Source organism: Rissa tridactyla, chromosome 20 (genome assembly GCF_028500815.1).
Source record: "Rissa tridactyla isolate bRisTri1 chromosome 20, bRisTri1.patW.cur.20221130, whole genome shotgun sequence".
Lineage (NCBI taxonomy): Eukaryota > Metazoa > Chordata > Aves > Charadriiformes > Laridae > Rissa > Rissa tridactyla.
Genome location: NC_071485.1, coordinates 3,072,898 through 3,092,903, shown reverse-complemented (window position 1 = coordinate 3,092,903; position 20,006 = coordinate 3,072,898). Strand labels below are relative to the sequence as shown.

The 20,006-nt window shown below is 64.3% G+C and overlaps 2 protein-coding genes across 6 annotated transcripts; both read right to left on the bottom strand.

Annotated features, from left to right (window-relative positions):
• Positions 1-8,065: 8,065 nt before the first annotated feature.
• On the bottom strand, positions 8,066-11,426 carry DGUOK (deoxyguanosine kinase). 4 transcript variants are annotated; one of them, XR_008463201.1, is made up of 7 exons: positions 11,348-11,396; positions 10,836-10,951; positions 10,456-10,741; positions 9,921-10,068; positions 9,044-9,159; positions 8,816-8,915; positions 8,066-8,599 (listed from the first exon to the last, which is right to left on the bottom strand). XR_008463201.1 is itself a non-coding variant. In XM_054180876.1 (7 exons), exons 1-7 carry the CDS (start codon positions 11,424-11,426, stop codon positions 8,537-8,539), a joined length of 792 nt encoding a protein of 263 aa, XP_054036851.1. In that variant the 3' UTR covers positions 8,066-8,536. The 4 variants fall into 4 exon arrangements, 3 of the variants coding, with proteins under 3 accessions (XP_054036851.1, XP_054036853.1, XP_054036852.1); XM_054180876.1 differs by having other exon boundaries at positions 10,572-10,741; positions 11,348-11,426; XM_054180878.1 differs by lacking the exon at positions 10,836-10,951 and having other exon boundaries at positions 10,572-10,741; positions 11,348-11,415.
• A 1,090-nt stretch (positions 11,427-12,516) lies between these two features.
• ACTG2 (actin gamma 2, smooth muscle) lies at positions 12,517-19,891 on the bottom strand. Of its 2 annotated transcripts, XM_054224927.1 has the most exons (10): positions 18,689-19,891; positions 15,892-17,415; positions 14,917-15,088; positions 14,678-14,806; positions 14,473-14,583; positions 13,855-13,939; positions 13,590-13,751; positions 13,305-13,496; positions 12,887-13,068; positions 12,517-12,772 (listed from the first exon to the last, which is right to left on the bottom strand). In XM_054224927.1, the coding sequence occupies exons 3-10, from the start codon at positions 15,040-15,042 to the stop codon at positions 12,629-12,631; spliced, it is 1,131 nt and encodes a 376-aa protein (XP_054080902.1). In that variant the 5' UTR covers positions 15,043-15,088; positions 15,892-17,415; positions 18,689-19,891; the 3' UTR covers positions 12,517-12,628. The 2 variants fall into 2 exon arrangements, with proteins under 2 accessions (XP_054080902.1, XP_054080903.1); XM_054224928.1 differs by having other exon boundaries at positions 14,917-17,415.
• Positions 19,892-20,006: the final 115 nt, after the last annotated feature.

The following is a 20,006-nucleotide window of genomic DNA, read 5'->3' as shown; positions in this document are numbered from 1 at the left end:
AGCGGGGACCCCGAGAGTGCAGAAACAAGGAGCAGAGACCCCAGCATGCACAGGCAGGGGACAAGGGACACCACTGCCACAGGGATGGGGACACTGGCGCACACGAGCAGGGGACCAAGGACCCTGATGCAGTAGGGATGGGGACTGGGGAACTCCGGCACACGTAGGCAGGGGGTCAGGAACCCCGATGACATGGGGACAGGGACACACGATGCCGCAAGGACCCTGGCACACACAGGCTAGGACCCTGATGCCACATGGATGGGGACTGGAGACACCGGCACACACAGGGAGGGGACCAGGGCCCCTGGTGTCACAGGGATGGGGGACCAGGGACCCTGGCACATGCAGGCGGGGATCCGAATACCCCAATGCCACGGGGACAGGGACTGGAGACCCCAACACATGCAGGCAGGGTACCGGGGACCCCGATGCCATGGGGACAGGGACCGGGGTTGGCAGCACATGCAGGCAGGGGAACGGGGACCTTGATGCCATGGGGACGGCGACTGGAGACACCACCACATGCAGGCAGGGGACCTGGGACCCTGACGCCATGGGGACAGGGACCAGAGACACCAGCACATGCGGGCAGGGGACTGGGGACCCTGATGCCATGGGGACAGGGACCCCAGCACCTGCGGGCAGGGGACTGGGGACCGCAGTGCCGCGGGGACCGCTCACTCCCAGCGTGCCAGCGCCGGGGACACCCCGCGAAAGGCTTTTTGTGACCCAGACCCACAGCAGCACAACCGCACGTCCCGAAGGCGCCGCACCACCGCTTCGCCATCCCTGTCCCCAGTGGGGCCAGCAAAGACCCACCAGGAAACACCAAAGTGTGGGGGGGGACATTTTGCTTTCCCAAGGTCCCACCGGCTCCTCCTCCGAGCCACCTCTCCCCTTAATTACCTGCGATAAAGGGTCCAGGTCGGTAATCCGAAAAACAAACCTCGTCACGGCTAATTAGGTGCCAAAGGCCAAGAGCGGGGCTGGTTTATGGGGCCACCGTAACAACCTGCGAGGACTCTGCTCCGGCGCTGCCCGTCCCTCCCCGGCATGATGCAACCGCGGGGCCACACCGAGGCACCCCGGCACCCACGGCACCCGCGGCACCTCTATCAAGGGGTCTTAATTTGGCAAAGCATTCGCGGCTCCGGAGGCAGCTCCAGCGTCGGCGGGCGCATCCCGGGCTGCGGGATGGGAAGCATCCCCATCCCTCGCCAACACGTGGTGCCGAAGCCGCTCACCGCCGACTCCAAAACTTCGGGGCGGCCGCGCGTTTCGGCACGCTGTCCCCAGTCCTCGGTGATATGTGTGTGTGTGTGTGTGTCCCCTGCCCCGGTGCCGCCACCAGACCCTGCCCGTCACCAAATCATGCCGGAATAACCCAAATCGCTACCTCGGATGGCGAATGAGACACCCCCCACCAAAAGAGGACGAGCCGCCTTTTCTCCCCACCTCCATCCCACCTCCGTTATTCACGGCGTGACGAAAAACCGGGGGGGGGAACACACACACACGACACCGACCTCGCCGGACCCCGTGTCCTCGTCACGGCGAGGGATGACAGCTGCCAGCGGCCGGGTGACGTCAGGGTGACGTCACGCCAGGGGAGCCTCATCGCCCTTGTTAGCATCACCCGCTGTACCTCTGAGCTCAGCACATTTCGGGGATGGAGGGGATTAATAAAAATAATATTTTTTTTTAAAAAAAAGCATCATAAAGCTGGGGAGGGGGGGGGTGTCACGTAAGGGCTCATCCTCCCCCAACCCCCCCCCCCCCCCCCGCACCCCCCCCCAGCTGCCGGATTGAAAGAAAAAGGATAAGAGGGGAAAAAACAGTCCAAAATGACCCAAAAGGGGAGCGGGGCAGAGCCGGGGTGTGCGTGTGTGTGCGCCCCCCCCCTCCGTGTCGTGTGTCCCCCCCCTTCCCCCGGGCCCCGCCGCTTTGTCCTCCCGGCCCCGCCGCGCCTCCGCCGCTCCCCCGCGCCCGCGGAGCCGCAAAACACGCGCAAACACCGCGGGGGGGGGATAAAAGTGGCGGGGGGTGGTGGGGGGGGAAGAAGAGGGGAGAAGAGGGGGTGAAGTCGTCCCCCCCCTTCCAGCCCGCCTGCTTTGAGGGGGGGGGGGGGGATGCAGGAGGGATGAGGCGGGGGGGGGGGGGGGGATGCTGGGGGGGGGATAAAGGGGGGCGATGGGGGGGATTTTGGGGCGGGGGGGGTACTCACCTGGCGGCTCCCCCCGCCGCTCGCCCCCTCGCAGCCCCCGCCGGGCCCCGCACGGATCCGGCCCTCAGGAGGAAGCCATCTTGTCTCCCTCTCCTCCGCGCTCCCTCACCGCCGCCCCGCTGCAGCCGGGGGGGTGTTTGACCGGCGCATCTCTCCTTCTCCCCCCCCCGCCCCCCCCCAGCAACCTCCGCCGCCTTCCTCCTCCTTCCTCCTCCTTCCTCCTCCTCCTCCTCCTTCCCCCTCCGCGCAAATCCCCCCCCCCCCCGACGCGTAACTCCCCCCCCCCCCCCCAACACGCAGCGCGACACCGCCCCCCCCCCCCCCCCCCCCCGCCCCGCCGGGGCCGCTGCGCAGGAGCGGGGGCGGCGTAGGGGGGGGGGACGGGGCACACGGGGACACACAGGGACAGGCGGGGGAGGCGCCTCCTCCCCAAAAATGGGATACCGGGACCCCCGAACCCTGGTCGGGTCGGGCCCCGTCCCCCGTCGTCGTCCCCCCCCCCCCGCCACGGGAAACTGAGGCAGCCCACGGGGGTGGGAACGTGGGGGCCACAGCCCCTATGGCAGCCAGGGGACCCCCCCCAAACCCCACGCTGACCGACCTCCTCTCCCCCGCCCGCCCCGCCAAAAAAAAAAAAAAATAAAATTTTCCTGCTGTTAAAACCTGTCCCCTCGTTAATTTGGGGACATCGTTATTTTGGGGACACCGTTAGTTTGGGGGACACGGCCAATGTGGGGACACGGTCGATTTGGGGCCAGGATTAATTTGGGGACGGGGTTAATTCCCCATTAACCATTAATTAATGGGGACGTCATTAATTCGGGGACATCATTAATTCAGGGACGTCGTTAATTTGGGGATGTCATTAATTTGGGGACTCCGCAAAGCTTACACCCACCCACACCCCCCCCCCCAGCACCCCTGCCATCGCCCAACTGCCCCCTTTCTCCCCAAAATCCAGGCCCCGGTGAGAATGGGGGGCGGGGGGGGGCATTTTTCCATGGGAAAAGCAGCGGGAATGGGCCTGCGAAAGGGTTAAGCCAGGGCTGGAATCCCTAAACCAGCCCCAATGGATCAGCTCTGGCTTTTCCAACCCCTGTCCCCGAGCTGGCAGGTCTCGGCTACGATGCACATGTGTATTTTGGGGGGGGAAGATGGAAAAAGGGGCAGCAGGAAAATGAATTCCCCCAAAGCCTTCCCCAGGTGATGCTTCTGGGATGCCCCAGGTTTGGAGCTTTCCAAGCCCATTCCCGGCCAAACTACTACAAACTCAAAGCTCCCAAAGATTTCCTGGGTGAATCCCAGGGAAAACTGTTTTCCAAAGGGATGTGCAGCAGTCGGAGCGACCCGAGGAGCCCCGGGCCCATTTCATTCCCAGTGGGATGGATAAACCAGAGGCGGAAAATGCAACCACGAACCTGACATCGATATTTGCCAGAGCTCGTCTCTTCCCGAAAAGGCCACGCGTGAGCCCTGCTGCGATGCAAGCCGGAACCCGCCGGGATCCGACCTTTGCTCGGAGCTACGTGACTCCCACGGGAATAGATAGGATAAACTGGTGCCGGGAACCGGTTTCCCCCCCCAGTTTCCACCCTTGCACGATGGTGCTGGGGGCTGAAACCCCCAATTCCCGGCCGTGCAACAGGTCGCTGCAAAAAACACGGAGGGGATTTAATTATCGCAGACGCCTCCTTCCTCCCACCCTCCTCCTCCTCCTCCTCCTCTGGCCGGACAGGTCAGCGCGGCCGCCGGCGGCATCCACCCGGCAATTCGCTCCCAAGTCGCTTTGGCTGTTGAACATCACAGCCCAGATCTGGAATGTTTTCAGCGGAGGCACTGGAACGGCGAGCACCGGGAACGGCGAGCGCCGGGAATGGTGAGTGTGGCTCCGGATTAACCGAGGACATCGCCGGGTGACGGTCCTGCGGGTGACACCGCGATGCGCCGGGCCGAAAATGAGACACCAAGCCCCGGCCAGTCCTTCCTCCACCCCATCATCAGCCATCACCCCGACGCTTTGTCGGAGATGCCGGACCCGGGTTGGGGTTTAAAAAACCAGGGAAACCCCTCGAGAGGGACAAATTTAGTAACTTTTTATTAGTAATGCTTTAAATGAGATTATCCCTAATCTCCGGCGTTTGGCACTGAGACAGCCTGCCAAATTCAGTTAGGGGCTTTCATTTCCCAGCGCCGGGGACACCTTGAGCCGCATCACGTCCCACCACCAAAGGGGTTTTGGGGTCCCGGCGTTCACGTTCCTGCCGGGAATGGGGTTTCCCATGGGATTTATTTAAGGTTTGTCCTTAAATGAATGTGGGAGCATCCTCCCCTCCGCCAGCCCCGCTCTTTGGGCGACTCTTGTTCGAAACCGGCGGCTCCCCGGCGCTGAGCGAGGCTTTGCCGTATATTTTGCCGCGGCGGTAACGAGCAGGTTCCCAAGACGTTGATTAGTTATGCAAATGGCAAAGAGAGCGAGAGGGGAGGGCGGGAGAGGGTCCGGCGGTGGCGCCGCGGGACGGGGAGCGGAGCGAAAGCTCGACCTCCATCGTCTTCCCTCCTCCTCCTCTCCCACTCCTCGTGGATGGGGACGCATCGCCCGGCATGGAAATCCAACCCCACCGGGACGAGCGCGGCTCCAGCAGCGACAGAGGTGCCAGGGGAGATGCCAGCATTCCCGGGCCCGGCCGAGCCGGAGGAACGGGCAGAACCGGTGCCGGGGAAAAGGGGCTGGCTCCCGGCTCGCTTCGTCTGCCAAACCTCCCCGGGAAAGGCGCCGGGATGTGGGAATGGCGGCACACCCCTGGCTCGGCCACTGGCACCACCGGCACCAGCCCGGGGCAGGCACTGGGCTTCCCAGGGGAATCCCACCGGTGCCGGCCCTGGCTCCGGCAGCATTTTTAAAAAATCATCTTTTTTAGCACGCCCACCCCGGAAAAGTGCCGGAGCTCAAATCCCCACCGTCAGCCCTTTTCGCCGGCGCTTTGCCAAGGGCAAAGTCCTTCCCCCTGCCATGTGCCAGCCGGGCGAGCCGCCTGTCCCCACGTCCCCACCGCCCCGGCCCAGCGTCCCACCGGCCCATCCCAAAGGTAAAACCTGCCGGATACCAAGCCGGAGGCGCGAGGCAGCCGCTCACCCCGCCCCGATACCCCAAAAATCCAAAGCAGCGGCAAGTTTGGGGGGGGGAAATGTCCTAAAAATCTCCTGCTTGGGGTTGATATTCCCCCACCTCTCCACTGCAGAGACCCCCCCCGCAGCCGGAGCAGCCCCCCGTCCCCGTTCCCCCCCCCGCCGTCCCCCTGCCTGCTTGGGCACGACGATATTAGAAAATCCCAGTTACAACCACCCCGGCCGGTAAAACCAGAAGCGCCGAAGGAAGGCGTTTGTAATTTTTTGGTGGAGAAAATGCCGCAACTTGTTTGCCCGGTGATGCTCCCCCCTGGGCACGGCTCTGCCCTCCCCATGCACACCCCCCCCCCCCCTTCCTCGCCACCCCCTGTTTCTTAGGGACATCCCCCCCCCCAATAGGGTGGGTTTCACGCAGCGCTTTGCTCTTTTGTACCAAGAAATCCAAGGAAATCCAATTTAAAGGCAGGTTTTGCCCCAGGAGTCCCGCTGCCGCCCACCCCGCGGCGGCGTTTTGGGGACACCCCAGGGACCAGCTGAGATTTGGCGGGGGGGGGGGGGGGGGGGGGGGGAAGTGTTAAGGCATCAAAGCAGCTTTTAAGGCAGCAGAAGGTCCCATTTCTCACAGAAATACCCTTAAAAAAATAAAACCATCAAACAACCAGGATATGGGGCTTTCCCTGCCCACCCCCACGAGCCCCCCTACAAGTCACAGTGACGTCACGACTGACCCCGAGAGGCCACGAATCACCCCAAAAAGGCAAAGGCGTCCCGGGAAGCAGGGGAGGGGGGGGGGGAGGATGGGTTAGGGGGGAGCACTCACCTCCCGGCGAAGCCCCTCGCACCTCTCCATCTCGCTCCGGAGCCGAAAATTAGATTTCGGGGCTCCCCCCCGGCGGAGCGGAGCAGGGGGAACCGGTGGCTGGACGGGGCTGGCGGAGGAAACGGGGGGCCGAGGAGAGGGACATCACGCCGTCACCGTCCCGTCCCGTGTCGTGTCCCCCCCCCGGCCTTGGGGACACGCCGGGGACTCCTGCGGGGACAGGGACGAAGCACCCGCTTGACGTCGAGTCGCCCCAACTTTTCATTCCCACGCCGTTTCCACCCCGGGGGCGGCCCCGGTGTCTCCCCACCCCTCCTTCCCCGGAACCCCCAGCAAAACGGGGTGCTGCCACCCCCACACACCCCCCTTTCCCCCCCCTCTTCCCACCCCCCTCCCCTTTATTTTTTTTCCAACCCCGTTTTGCGTTTTATTTTCCTTTTTCCCTTAAAAAAAAAAAAAAAATTAAAAAAAAAATAAATACAACCACGCAGCTTCGCACAACTTCATCCCGCCGCCGCACAACTTCACCGGCAACTTTCCAACCGCCCCCCCCCGCCTTATTTACCCCCCCCCCCCCCCCCCCATTTAGATATAAAGAGCGTTACCGGAAAAAAAAGGGGTACGGCACCCCCTTGGAAATTGGGGGGTGGGTTAGGGCCGGAGCTAAGTGCATGCACGGTGTGGGGGGGGGGGGGGGGGGAAGGAAAGCGGGGGTGAAATAAGGCGGTAGACTGCCCCCCCCCCCCCCTCCAGCCCCCCCCGTGGGGGTCGCAGCGGAGCCGCACGTTGCCGCCGCCGCCGCCGCCGCGTCCTTTGTTCTGCGGCGCCCGCTCGGGGGGGTCCCGCCGCCGGCCGGGGCGGGGGGTGGGGGGGGGGGGGGTGCGTCGCGGCCGGCGCCTTGTGCCACCCCCCACAACGAGCAAGGGGTTGGGGGGTTGCGGGGGGGGGCACCCAGACCCTCTGGGGTTATGGTGGGGGGGGGGGGGCGCCCTTGCGGTGTTGGAGGGGTTTGGGGGGAAGCGGGAGGCGGGAGTTTGGGGGGGGGGGGGTTGGGGGTTGTTATTGTAGGGTCGCTGGGTGTGGGGGTGCGGCGGGGTGTTATTGGAGGGTCGTCGGTTGTGGGTCCGTGGCAGCGCCCCCCCCCCCCCGCGTTGTTATTGTAGGGTCGTTAGGGGGGTCCCTGCAGGTCCTGCTCTGTTGTTATTGTGGGGTCGCTGGAGAAAACCCCCCGGGGGGGGGGGGGGGGGGGGACAGCCCAGCTCCGCCGCCCCCCACCCCCCTGCCTCCCACCCCCCTGCCCCCCAGACTCCCCCCCCCCCCCAAATCTCCCCTCCCACCCCCATCCCTGCCCCATGGCCACCACCCCCTCGCCCCAATCCCTGCCCCACAGCCCCCCTCCCAGCCCCAAACACCACCACCCCCCCACCCCCCCCCACCCCCCCGCTACCTGCGGGGCAGGTGCCCCTCGCATGTGCTCGGCCCCGCCCCCCGCCCCGCCCCCCCCCCCCGTGTTTATGTAGGGTCGCACACTCCGCCACAGCCTCCCTTAAAGGCGGAGAGGGGCCGGACATCCCCCCCCCACGCCCCCAACCCCCCCCGGGGGGATCCCGCACACGCACCAAGGCGCCCCCTAAAGAGCCAACCCCCCCCCCCCTCCCCCAGCAAAAACCACCCAGCGTGTCCCAAATCCCCATGGTTTTCCCCCAAATCCAGCGCTGTCATCCCCCCCCCCCACCACCACCTCCACGGCGTTCCCCCCCCTTGCTCCCCTGGCCGCAAACACCCCCAAAATCGGAGAAACAACGTCCCCCCGCGGGACAGCACCCACTGGAGCCCCCCACCCCCCCGCCGACCCCGCGTTCCCCCCACCTGTGGGTCGAGACGCAGCAGAGCTCGACATCGCTTGGGTTTTAATTTAAGGGAAAAAAATACATCTACATAAATAATAAAATAGGGGGGTTGGTGTAACTTAAACACGACGATTTGCCGTTGGAATTTAACCAGAGCAATAAATCCACCTTACGGACCATCCCCGGCTCCGGCGCCCCGGGTTGGGGAGCCCAGAGATGGGGAGGGGGTGACGGTAGGGACCGGGTCCCCCCAGCACGCGGGGAGCGCGTCACGCCGTCCCGAAGCTCATCCCACGGCTGCGCCTCCGCTTGTTCCCCTTAAAACCATCCCGCGCCGTCAGCGCCTTCAACACAACCCTCGCCCAAAATAAAAGGGCCGAGGGGGACGGTTGGGGACCGGGACGTGTCCCTTGTCCTCAGCGTCAGGATTTTCGGCCGGAGCTGACGGGGGTTGATGCGCCTGTCCCGGCTCCGGGTACCGGTGGGCAGGGACGGTGCTGCCGCCGCCGCCGCTCAGCGAGGGTTGGGGTGCGATGGCAGCGCTTCGGCTCGCAGCGCCGTCGCAAAAGCCTCCACCTGCAAGAAGCCGATTGAGAGCCCGGCACCGGGGCGGCACCAGGATAACGCCAGTATGGCACTGGGATGGCCGAGGCTTAAACCGGCTTAGACTCAAGGGTGCGGAAATTATTTTTTCCATGGAAAAATGAAGACGAAGCAGAGGCTCAGAGGTCAGCACGACTCCGACCGCGCTCCCGGCAGCGGGATGCCACCGAGCCGTGCCACTGTGCCCACCTGTGCCATGAGGACGCCCTGCACGGCCGCGTCGTGCTCAAAGTCCTTGTCCACATCCAGCACCAGGACGGGAGCGTGCTTCACGTCTGCAAAGTGGACCCTGAAGAAGAGAGGGAGAAAAGGGGTTAAATCAAATAACCCCCCCAAATCAAGGGGGTCACCCCCAAACCATGGCGGGTCCGGGTGCCGGGGCCGGGGGGGGGGGGGCGGGGACAGGCTGGGACTCACTCCGTGGTCTTCTCCACCAGCCAGCGCTCGTGCTGGGCATGGAGCTGCTGCAGGTACCCCAGCCGGATCCCCCCCTCCTCGCTCCGCGCCCTCCGCCGTAGCCGCTCCAGGCACGTCTGCGCCCGCACGGGAGGGTAACGGGAGAGACGGGAGGTTAACGGGATGCGGGGAGGTGGGAGGTTAACGGGATGCGGGGGGGTTAACGGGAGAAATGGGAGACGGGAGGTTAACGGGAGAGACGGGAGGTTAAGGGGATGTGGGAGAGGCAGGAAGTTAATGGGATGCAGGAGTGATGGGAGGTGAAGAGAATGCGGGGAGGTTAACGGGAGAAATGGGAGATGGGAGGTTAACGGGATGCAGGGAAGTTAAAGGGACATGGGAGAGATGGAAGGTTAATGGGATGCAGGGAGGGATGGGAGGTTAATGGGAGAGATGGCAGGTTAAGGGGATGCGGGAGAGGCAGGAGGTTAACGGGATGCGGGGGGGTTAACGGGAGAAATGGGAGGTTAACGGGATGCGGGAGAGACAGGAGGTTAACGGGATGCCGGGGGGTTAATGGGATGCGGGGGGGTTAACGGGATGTGAGCATCGGACAAAGCAGCCCCCAGGGAGGGTCCACAGCCGGGCACCAGGCATCCCCGGAAGATGCTGCAGTCCCCCCCCTCCTCCCCAAAATCCGCTCAAGGATCCAGTGCAAAACTCCCCCCGACATTCCCATGGGAATGGCAGCAGGTCATGCTCCTCCGGGCCAGCGATTTATGGCTAAAACCCAACATTTTCGCAATTCCAGGAGCTCACGGGGCTCCGAGCCGAGCCGAACGCCTGCTGCATGGACACGGGGGGCGAGGGGGAGGGGGTGTCCCTGGCTGGCACCCACCTGCGGCGTGGCCCGCAGGTAGAGGAAGCCGTGGAGGGCGGCGCGGGGGCCCAGCTGCCGCAGGAGGAAGCCGTGCCAGTCCTGGTAAATGGCCCACTCCAGCGGCTGCAGGTGCCCGGCCTCAAAGAGGTTCTTGGCAAAGACGTACCTGGGAAAGGACGGAGAGAGGGGACAGGGCAGCTGGCACCGCCAGCGCCGGCACCTCCGGGCCATCCCATGCCCCTGCCGGCTTCGCGGCCATTTTTTCCACCTTTTTTTGCACCACCCGGGCACCGGTTTTTAATCAAGGCAGCATTTAATCGAAGCCGAAATCCTTAATTCGGGGCTGGGTGATGTTGGGGGTGGGGGGGGACACGCAGCCACCCGGCCCCCATCACCTACAGGACGTCAAGCCGCCGCCTGGCACGGGTGGGGACAAGGGCAGCCACCAGCAAACATTATTTGGGGGATAAGGAAGCCCCCAAATTATCCAGCAAGCGCATTTCTGGAATTAAGCATCGCTTCAGGCTTCACCGGGGCCGGTGGCTCTGCTCACCCCGGGGGGGCCACAACCCGGGGCCGCGGGGCTGCTCGTTATCCCATTTAATCCCTTCATCCCTCTTCTCTCCTGTTTTAGCGCAGGGCGAGGCGGGGGGGGGGATGTCTGGGTACCGGTCGCTGTAGGGGGAGCGCTCGAAGACCCGCACGGGGTGGGGGGTCGCGGGGGGCGGCTCCAGCATGGCCTTCAGGCGGCTGATGCAGGAGAAGGTCTGGAAGGTGTAGGACCATCGGGCCGGCTCCTGGTACATCATCTGGAGGAGGTTGGTGGAGCCCACGGCCACCTGGAGAAGGAAGAGACGGGGAGGGGGGGACACGAGGTTGTCCCATGGCGGTGCCGCCAACGGTGCCGCCACGCAGCCGGTGCCCCGCCATTACCTCCGCCGAGCCACCGCCGGCCGGCACCTTGCGCCACTGGGCCACGGGTTCGGTCACCAAGTGCCACTGGGGGAAGGTGGCCCCCAGCAGCTTCAGGAAGGTCGATTTGCCCACGGCTGCGGGGACCGGAGAGTGTGTGTGTGGGTGGGGGGGGGGCGGCGTGGGGGTGAGCCCGTGTGTCCCCCCAACCCGCCCCCGGCTCCTGCCGTGGGGTAACGCGGGTTTGTGGGGTGTTCCCCCCCCAGAGCCGGGCAGCAAGATGAATTAATTACAAACATTAAATTGGACCCCGAGAGGCTTCAGCCTGCGACACCAACCCCCCCCCCCCCCCACCCGCCCCCCAAATCCCCCCACCCCCCCCGCGCCCCGAATCCTCCTGCCCCCCCCCCCCGCGCCCCCCAGCCCCTCGCCCGGGCAGAGCCCCCCGACGCCAAGCTGCCCCTCCCCGTGTCACCCCGGGGACCCCGCTGTCGCCCGTGTGTCGTGTGTGTGTGTCCCCCCGGCCCCGGTACCGATGTTCCCCTCCAGGGCCAGGCGCAGGGCAGCCCCGCACCGCCCCATCCCGCCGCCGCTTCCGCCTTCCCGCGTCATATGCTAATGACATGGTAACGAGCGGCGCGCGCTGCCTCCCCGTGACGTCATCGCGCGGGAAGCGGCGGGGCGGGGGGCGGGGAAGGGGAGGAAACAGCGGCGGAAGCGGCGGCGGGAGGCCGGGGGGGGGCTGGTGGGTGTTTTATGGTAATTTATGCAAATGTGGTCCCGCCCACGGCGTGTCCCGGCAGCGCTGGGGCGGGGGGGGGGGACGGGGCGGGCACCAGGACGGGGCGGGGGGGGTCAATATGGGGACGGGGGCAGCGATACGGGGGCAGCGGCATTGACGTGCCATGGGGGGCAGCGACATGGGGCTGGGGGCACCAGCAGCGGGTCAAGGGTGTCAACATGGGGTCAAGGCCGTTGACAGGGTTGGGGGCACCAACGTGGGGTCGAGGGCGTTGACAGGGTGGGGGGCACCAACATGGGGTTGGGGGGGACTAGCATGGGGTCAAGGGCATCAACATGGGGTTGGGGGTACCAGCAGGGGGTCAAGGGCATTGACACAGGGTTGGGGGCACCAACGTGGGGTCAAGGGCATCAACATGGGGCTGGGGGCATCAACATGGGGTTGGGGGCACCAGCAGGGGGTCAAGGGCACCAATGTGGGGTCAAGGACGTTGACACAGGGTTGGGGGCACCAACATGGGGTCAAGGGCATCAACATGGGGTCAAGGGCATTGACACAGGGTTGGGGACATCAGCACAGGGTTGGGGGCACCAACATGGGGTCAAGGGCATCAACATGGCATTGGGGACATCAACTCAGGGTTGGGGGCACCAACATGAGGTCAAGGGCATCGACATGGGGTTGGAGGCAACAACATGGTGTTGGGAGCAACAACATGAGGTCGAGGGCATCGACATGGGGTTGGAGGCAACAACATGGGGTTGGGGGCCACAAACATGGGGTCGAGGGCATTGACATGGGGTTGGGGCCACCAAGGCAAAGTCAAAGGCGTCAGCATAACATCATGGGCACCAAGGTGAGGTCGGGGCTCCCCTGTCCCTCACCCCATTGCCCTCAGCTCCCCCCCAAACCCCTCCCACCCCCCAACGCCCCAAAATCTCCCAGAAAAGGGGCAGAGCCTGGAGAAAAGGCTTTAATGCGCAGTGGGCAGCGGGGAGGAGCAGCGGGGACCGAGGAGGAGCGGGGCGCCCCAACCCAGGCATGGGGGGCCACCACGGGGTGGGGAGGGGGCTTAGAAGCATTTTCGGTGGACGATGGAAGGTCCGGCCTCGTCGTACTCGGGTTTGCTGATCCACATCTGCTGGAAGGTGGAGAGGGACGCCAGGATGGAGCCACCGATCCACACCGAGTACTTCCGCTCCGGCGGGGCGATGATCTGCCGAGACACGAGCCGTTAGGATGCACCCCCCCGATCACACCCCAGGCCTGCACCAGGAGAGGATTTGGGGCGTCGGTGACCACGGCTTTGGACCCCCCCCCCCCAACCTACTTTGATCTTCATGGTGCTGGGAGCCAGCGCCGTGATTTCCTTCTGCATGCGGTCGGCGATGCCGGGGTACATGGTGGTGCCACCGGACAAGACGTTGTTGGCGTAGAGGTCCTTGCGGATGTCGATGTCACACTTCATGATGGAGTTGTAGGTCGTCTCGTGGATGCCGGCTGACTCCATGCCTGGGGTGGAAGCGGGCTGTCAGCACCCTGACCCCCACCCACACCTCCTCAGGGCTCCCCAAAAGAGCCATGGGGTCACCCGTGGGTTTGTCCCCTTAGTTTGGGGTGCAAAGTGCTTGGGGGGGTGTAAAACACCTCTGTGGGGCACCCATGGGGGCTGGTTGCCTGTTGGTGGGGTGGTGAGGATGGGGGGCAACCACCTAGGGGACAGCCAGGACAATTCGGGGTGGGCTTACCGATGAAGGAGGGTTGGAAGAGGGTCTCGGGGCAGCGGAAACGCTCGTTCCCGATGGTGATGACCTGCCCGTCAGGGAGCTCGTAGCTCTTCTCCAGCGAGGAGGAGGAGGCGGCCGTGGCCATCTCGTTCTCGAAGTCGAGGGCCACGTAGCAGAGCTTCTCCTTGATGTCGCGCACAATTTCCCGCTCGGCTACAGGAGACGATGGCGAACAGGCTCAACCCAGCGCATCGGCAGCACCCTGGGGTCCCCCATCACCCCATGACCCCCTCCCTGCCCCATTACCGGTGGTGACGAAGGAGTAGCCCCTCTCGGTGAGGATCTTCATGAGGTAGTCGGTGAGGTCGCGGCCGGCCAAGTCGAGACGCATGATGGCGTGGGGCAGAGCGTAGCCCTCGTAGATGGGCACATTGTGGGTGACACCATCCCCGGAGTCGAGGACGATGCCTGGGAAGGGGGAAGGAAGGTGAGGGAGGAGGCTGGAAGCCACCTTGGTCCCTCTCCCACCGCGGATGGACCCTGGGTGGTAGATGCCGTGTGTCCCACTCACCGGTTGTGCGGCCGGAGGCGTAGAGGGAGAGGACGGCTTGGATGGCGACGTACATGGCGGGGACGTTAAAGGTTTCGAACATGATCTGGGAAGGAGGATGAGAGGGGCAGCGGGTTAGGGGGGAGCGTGGGGGTCCCCAGCGCATCCCACCCCAACCCAGGGGGGCCTTCCTGGAGACACGGGGTCAGCACATCGCAGGGTAAAACACGCGGACGGTTGCATCGCACGGAAAAATAGGTGGATCGTTGTATTGCGCGGACACGCGGGTCGATGCATCGCACCGAACGACACGTGGATCGCTGCGTGGCGCCGAAAACCAGGTGGGGCAGGGCATCGCGTGGAGACGCGAGTCGTCGCATCGCAGGGAAAAATCGCGCGGGTGTGTGCATCGCGTGGAAAAACGGTGGCTCAGCGCATCGGCGTGACCGAACCCCGCGGGTCCACGCGCCACATGCGAGCGCTGCCCTCGTTAAAGCTTCGCCCAGCTTCAGCCCACCACCCAACCCGCTCCTCCGCCCCGCGCCCGCCCCTCTTGGCTCGCTAAACCCCAAATTCCCCAGCCCTTCCTGAGGTTTCGGAGGGTCCGTCCCCGCGGCCGGGGACCCGGCAGCACCTCACCTGGGTCATCTTCTCCCGGTTGGCCTTGGGGTTGAGGGGTGCCTCGGTGAGCAGGGTCGGGTGCTCCTCGGGGGCCACGCGCAGCTCGTTGTAGAAGGAGTGGTGCCAGATCTAAGGTGGGCGAAGGGGAATCAGGGTCTTAGCCCAAACCGATGCCGGGGCCGGCACCCGCTCCCCGTCCCGGGTTGGGGGCGGGCGGTCTCACCTTCTCCATGTCATCCCAGTTGGTGATGATGCCGTGCTCGATGGGGTACTTGAGCGTGAGGATACCCCTCTTGCTCTGCGCCTCGTCGCCCACGTAGCTGTCTTTCTGCCCCATGCCTACCATGACACCCTAACACCGGCGAGAGAGACAGCCTCGTTAGCCTCATTTCGCTGATTAAAAGCAGGGTGGGGGGTGACCTGGGGCTGCTGCTCACCTCCCTCCCCTCCCCGGGTACCCACCTGATGCCGGGGCCGCCCCACGATGGAGGGGAAGACGGCGCGGGGGGCATCGTCGCCGGCAAAGCCGGCTTTGCAGAGGCCGGAGCCGTTGTCGCAGACCAGGGCGGTGGTCTCCTCCTCGCACATGGTGGGGCCGGGAGCGGTTGGCCTTCAGGGGGACCTGGGGGATAAGCTGGGGCGAAGGGGGGAAAACAGCGTTAAAGGAGGGTGGGGGAGAGGGTTACGCCGCGCCACCGCGTCCAGCGTTGGGTGTTGAGAAAAGTTGGAGTCCTTGGGGATGCGCGGGCCCTGCAAAATCCTCCACGGGCTGTGGCGAGGGGTGGCCGCCGGGTCCTGCCCCGGTGCGGGAATGCTGGGAGCGGGGCGACGCTCATCGCCCACGGGCGCTGCTCCACGCCGATGCTGCTTCTCCGTCCTTGGCCAGCCGGTGCCCGAAATGGGTGTCAAAGCCTCCTGCCCGCGCTTGCCCGGGGGAGCTCCGGTGTCGTCGTCCCCGGCTGGTGGCCCCCGAGCGGGCAGGGGGAAGGCAGGCGATGGCCTCTCCTCCGGTCCTGTCTCGGCAGCCCCTTGCTGCTCTGCCCTCGCATCCTTTCCCAAAAATGGGAAAAAAAACCAGCCCTTCCCAGGGGGTGCCCCCCTCTGCCGGTGGATGCGCTCCTGAATCCAGAGCGAAGCAGGCGAAAACCTCGCAAGAGCCCAAAAAGAAGAAAAAAAAAAAACCACCCCCAAATCGCGGGGATTTCTGGAAGAGCACGACCCGCTTTGGCCGCAGCCCAGCTCTCGTCGCCTCCAAGGAAGCCCCCGGCTGCGGGGTCGTGCCAGGGTTGGCAACCCCCCTCCTTGCGCTGTGTGAACCGAGCCGGGTCACCCCTTAAGAACTGGGGCACCCCGAAACCCACCCCTTCCCCCCCGGGGGTGTTTTTCCTTCCCGCTTTCCTGCAAGCCAAAGGGAAGCCAGGGCCGGGCAGTACTCACCGCGGACGCGAAAGCTTTCCTCTGGGACCGAGTCCCGACGCGCCTTTGGTATAAATACCAGCGAGCCCGTGAAACCTCAGAGGCGGATCCTCTCTAAACAAAGACCCTAAATAGGCTAAGTGATGGTGTGTTAGCCATATGGCCATATAAGGTGTTTTATTTCATTAAATTGACCTTGGACTGATGGTAGGACCCAGCACGGTTAATTATTGTAAGAAAAATGTATGCGGGGATGCTTGGGAGGCAACATCCCATTTGTGAGTCCGTTCCTTTTATGCTCCGCTGCGATAAACAAGTGAGACACAAGTCCTTATAAGTGACGGTCTCGGCAAAAAGGAGGTGGAAGCATCTCCGGTTCTTGGGGAGAGCGTGGAGAAGCCCCACCCGGGGGGAGGTGGGTGTCGGGGCTCTGCCGTGGGGGACACCCCGCAGCCGGGGTGGGAATTTGACATCGCTGGGACACTGGGAACGCACTGGGTTGGTGCATCGCTTCCTCCCGGCCTCGGTTCCTCCATGTCTCCCAGCATCCGGCACCTTTGGGATCTCCTCTCCCCGGGTTTTTTTCTCTCCGTCCCAATTTGGGCTTTCGGTGGCCCAAAGCCCCTCGTCCCCCCAAAGGCCCGGCTCGGGCAGGGCCGGACTCGTGGGTCCCAAGCCCAGCCCCGCGTGGTGGGTGCACCCGGCTCTCACCCCCTCCCCGGGAGGGTCTTGGAGGCAGGATGAGCCCAGACCCCCCAAAAGGGGTGATGGGGGGGGGAGTGCTGTCCCCTGGCCCCCCCCCCAGCCCGAGTGCAGCACGGGGGGGGCCGGACCCACCCCCGGCCCTGTGGCTGCAGCCTTGGCAGGCGGCGAGCAGAGCTGTAGCAGATCGCGGCCCTCGCAGAGGCCAACCAGCGGCTGCCAAACTCCCGGCTGCCTTTTTAAGGGCAACGGTCCCAGAGCGGGGACTCTCCCCGAGCCCCCGGGGGCCGGGGGGTGGGCAGGAGAGATGCCCCGGAGCCACCACCCAGAGCTACCAGGACTCAGGTTGCAGATGGGGAAACTGAGGCACGGGGTGACCGGGCTGGCTCCTGCTTTGCGGGGTCCCAAGCTGTGCTCGGGGCAGGGACATCGAGGCCCCGGTGCGGCAATAAGAACCAAGAGCTGCAGGGTCCCACCGCCACCAGAAGAGACCCAAGAGTCCTGGTGTGTCCCCCCCCAGCCCTGGAGGGAGGGAGCAGACTCCGGGTTGTCACCCCGCGGGGCGGGACAGGGACATGGTGTCTCCCCAGCACGGCCGGCCGGCGTGCCCGCGCCTCCAACAGCGTCCCCACTCAATGGCTCTGCCCCAGCGATCCTCCTTCCTCCCGGGGAACCTCAGCACCCGGGGGCTGGATGTGTGTCCCCCGGCCGCGCGCTCGTCGGTGTCCCCACCGCACGCCCCGAACCCTGGGGACCTGCTGCCTCCTCGCGTCCCAGCCCGGTCCCCTTGGTCTGCCGCCAAACATGAGGTCACCGAGGCAAAAGGTTGCCATATATGACAGGCTGAAAAAAAAAAAAAAAAAAATTAAAAAAAATTTATCCCCAAACCCAGCAGGAATGGGGGGTGGGGGGGGTGGGGAGAGGAAAAAAAGGGGGTTGGATGCAGGCAGTGCCCCATGGGCCCGTGCCAGCACCAGGAGAGCCCCGCACGGAGGGAGCAGGGCCGTGCCGGGGTCCGCATGGAGCTGGTGACAGGAGCCTGTCCCACCCCAGGTTGGGGGGACCGTGCCCAAAGCCCCGGAGACACCCCCGAACCCCGGGCTGGGGCAAACTGCGGGGTGCCAGCCCCAGCCCCGGCTCCGCAGCACCGACTCGCACGGCTTTTCCATCCCTGGTGTTTGCCGGGGACAGGCGGGTCGGCTCCCAGCTCCCCATCCCCAAACCGCCCCGACCCACGGCACCGCGGCCAGCCGGGATGGAAAGCCTTGGCGCGGCCAGTTTGAAGCCGGGACGGCAACGGCAAAGCCCCGAGCCGGAGCAGAAGCAGCCTAAAAAGGAAAGGTTCGGCCACCGCAGCCAATCCAGCTGCCGGCGCTGGGGAGGGTGGCCGGCGGCCCTGGGATGCTCGCAGGAACGCCAAGCATCCCCCGGCACAGGCGAGGCCGGCCCCGGCTGGGATGGACGCGGGACACGGAGGGGGACGATCCCCAGTTTGCCGTGGGATTTCAAAACTCTGGGCGCACGGGCCAGCCCTCGGCACCTCCCTATAAGGGTAACGTTCACGCTTTAAACCTCTCCGGCTGCCGCTGAGGATGGACAAAGCGGCGATGAGAGCTCGGGCAGGGATTTGGGTCTGTTCCCATCCCCGAGGCAGAGATAAGCATCGCTCCCTGCCTGCAGGAAACCCCCCTAAACACGCCACCCCCATCGCTGCGGAAAATAAACCATTCCTGCAAAGCGTGGTTTCTGTTAGGGGTTAGCTCCTAACCACGTTCAACGCCGGGTTTTGAGGGATTTTAAGATACGCCGGTCACATCTGGTGCAGCTGGAGAGATTGGGGTGGGTTAGCGGGACACAGGCCGTAGTGCCAGGGCATCAGCATTCATCCCGCCGCACAAACTGATGACTCAGTGATTTTAAGCAGGGGGGAAAAAAAAAAAAAAAATAAAATAAAAAAAAAAATGCGATTTAAAAAGCCGCCAGCTCGGAGAGCGGGGCTGGGCGCGAGGCAGCAGCTGGCCGCTGACGTGAGAGACGCAGCCCTTGCGTAGGGCCGCGCTGCAAGGTATTTGAGAAATTCTCCGCGAGGGTTTAATCGGTCACCGGGACGATTTACCGAACGAAGCAGCGATTTGCCACCAGCTCCTCTCCCCGGCTGGTGCTCTCTGCTTGATACCGGGGCAGCTCCGACCCGAGAACTTCAGGGACAAGGAGATAAATTCATTGGGATATTCGCTCTCGATTTGAAGGAATCGCACCTTTGCAAGCCGGGCTTTCGCCCCTGGTGTCCCCTGCGCTGCGTGACGAGCAGACTGCTCCGTTCTGCAGAGCTGGGGGATGAACGCCTCTACGCCGAGGCTGCAAAACCCACCCTGGAGCGCGGTTTAAATAAATTCGGTCTGAAAGTTAGTTCCCACCGATGCCCAGAATTTCCCTCCCTCCCTCCGCCGAGGGTAGCCCGTTTCCAAAACCAACTGCAAACAGCAGCCGCTTGTCACGCAGGAGCCGAGGAGGGGGCTGCTGCGATTAAACACAAGCCCTAAATAAATCGCTTCCCTCCCCGCTCTCAGCCACGCCGGACCCCTCCAGCCCGCCCCGTTAGCTCGAAGAACACGAGTGGCAAAAGAAACCCAGCCAAGATAATCCAATCCGTCTGTGTTAAACTGTCCACCAAGGAGTGGTGCGTGTAGAAGTACAAGGACGTGACACGCGGAACACGGATGTATGCGTGCCAGGTGGGAAGGCAGCTCCCGCCTCCTTCCCCTCCCCGCGCGGCCATGTGCTGAGCATCAGAGCACCCTGCCAGAGGATGTGGAGGTGGCGGGGATCGCGCTCAGCCCTTTGAGGCCAGATGCCTTCCACCTTGCAATACTGCTTCTTCCCTTCCAACGCCGGCAAGAAGCGAGGGCGGAGGCGCAGCGCCGATAGCGCTGGGGAGGAAAATCGCTGCTTGGCATCCAACGAGAGTAATTGGGAAGAGGTGCCTGGCTGGCGTACCGCACAACGGCGCCGGCACGGAGCGCTTGTTTTTGGCAAGGACAGGCTTCATACTGCTTTGAGAAGCGCAGAGGCGGGCGGGGGTGGTGATCTTTGAGGACTTGAAGTGGCACAAGCTGCTGGAGTCCCGTCTCAGGGAGACGACGGCCTTGTAAAGCCTTCACACGACAGCACTGCAGCCAAGAGACCGAGAGCCTCCTCCACCAGTAACAAGCTAAACCCAAGCCCTCGCCGGGCATTCCAAGGGTCGGAGCGAATCCCCCATCCAGGAAAAGGAATAAAGTAACCAGACACCCCTCCCCACTGCTGGAATGAAGCAGCTTGCGCAAAGCAGTGCCGCATCCAGGCACCTTCTCCCCCAAAACCCTGAAATTCCCAAAAGAGGTTGGGCCCCTTCTTACTTCAACCGGGCAAAGACCTGAGCACCAGCGCGCAGG

Coding starts and splice junctions, on each gene's coding strand:
- ACTG2 (XM_054224928.1), bottom strand. CDS start 15,042: ATGTGCGAGGAGGAGACCACCGCCCTGGTCTGCGACAACGGCTCCGGC. Junction 13,940..14,472: donor ACCGGGAGAAGATGACCCAG/GTGAGGTGCTGC, acceptor CCTCCTTCCCAG/ATCATGTTCGAAACCTTTAA. Junction 13,497..13,589: donor CTACTCCTTCGTCACCACCG/GTAATGGGGCAG, acceptor CGTCTCCTGTAG/CCGAGCGGGAAATTGTGCGC.
- DGUOK (XM_054180876.1), bottom strand. CDS start 11,426: ATGACGCGGGAAGGCGGAAGCGGCGGCGGGATGGGGCGGTGCGGGGCT. Junction 9,160..9,920: donor ACCTGCGGGCCACGCCGCAG/GTGGGTGCCAGC, acceptor GTGCGGGCGCAG/ACGTGCCTGGAGCGGCTACG. Junction 8,916..9,043: donor CTGGTGGAGAAGACCACGGA/GTGAGTCCCAGC, acceptor TCTCTTCTTCAG/GGTCCACTTTGCAGACGTGA.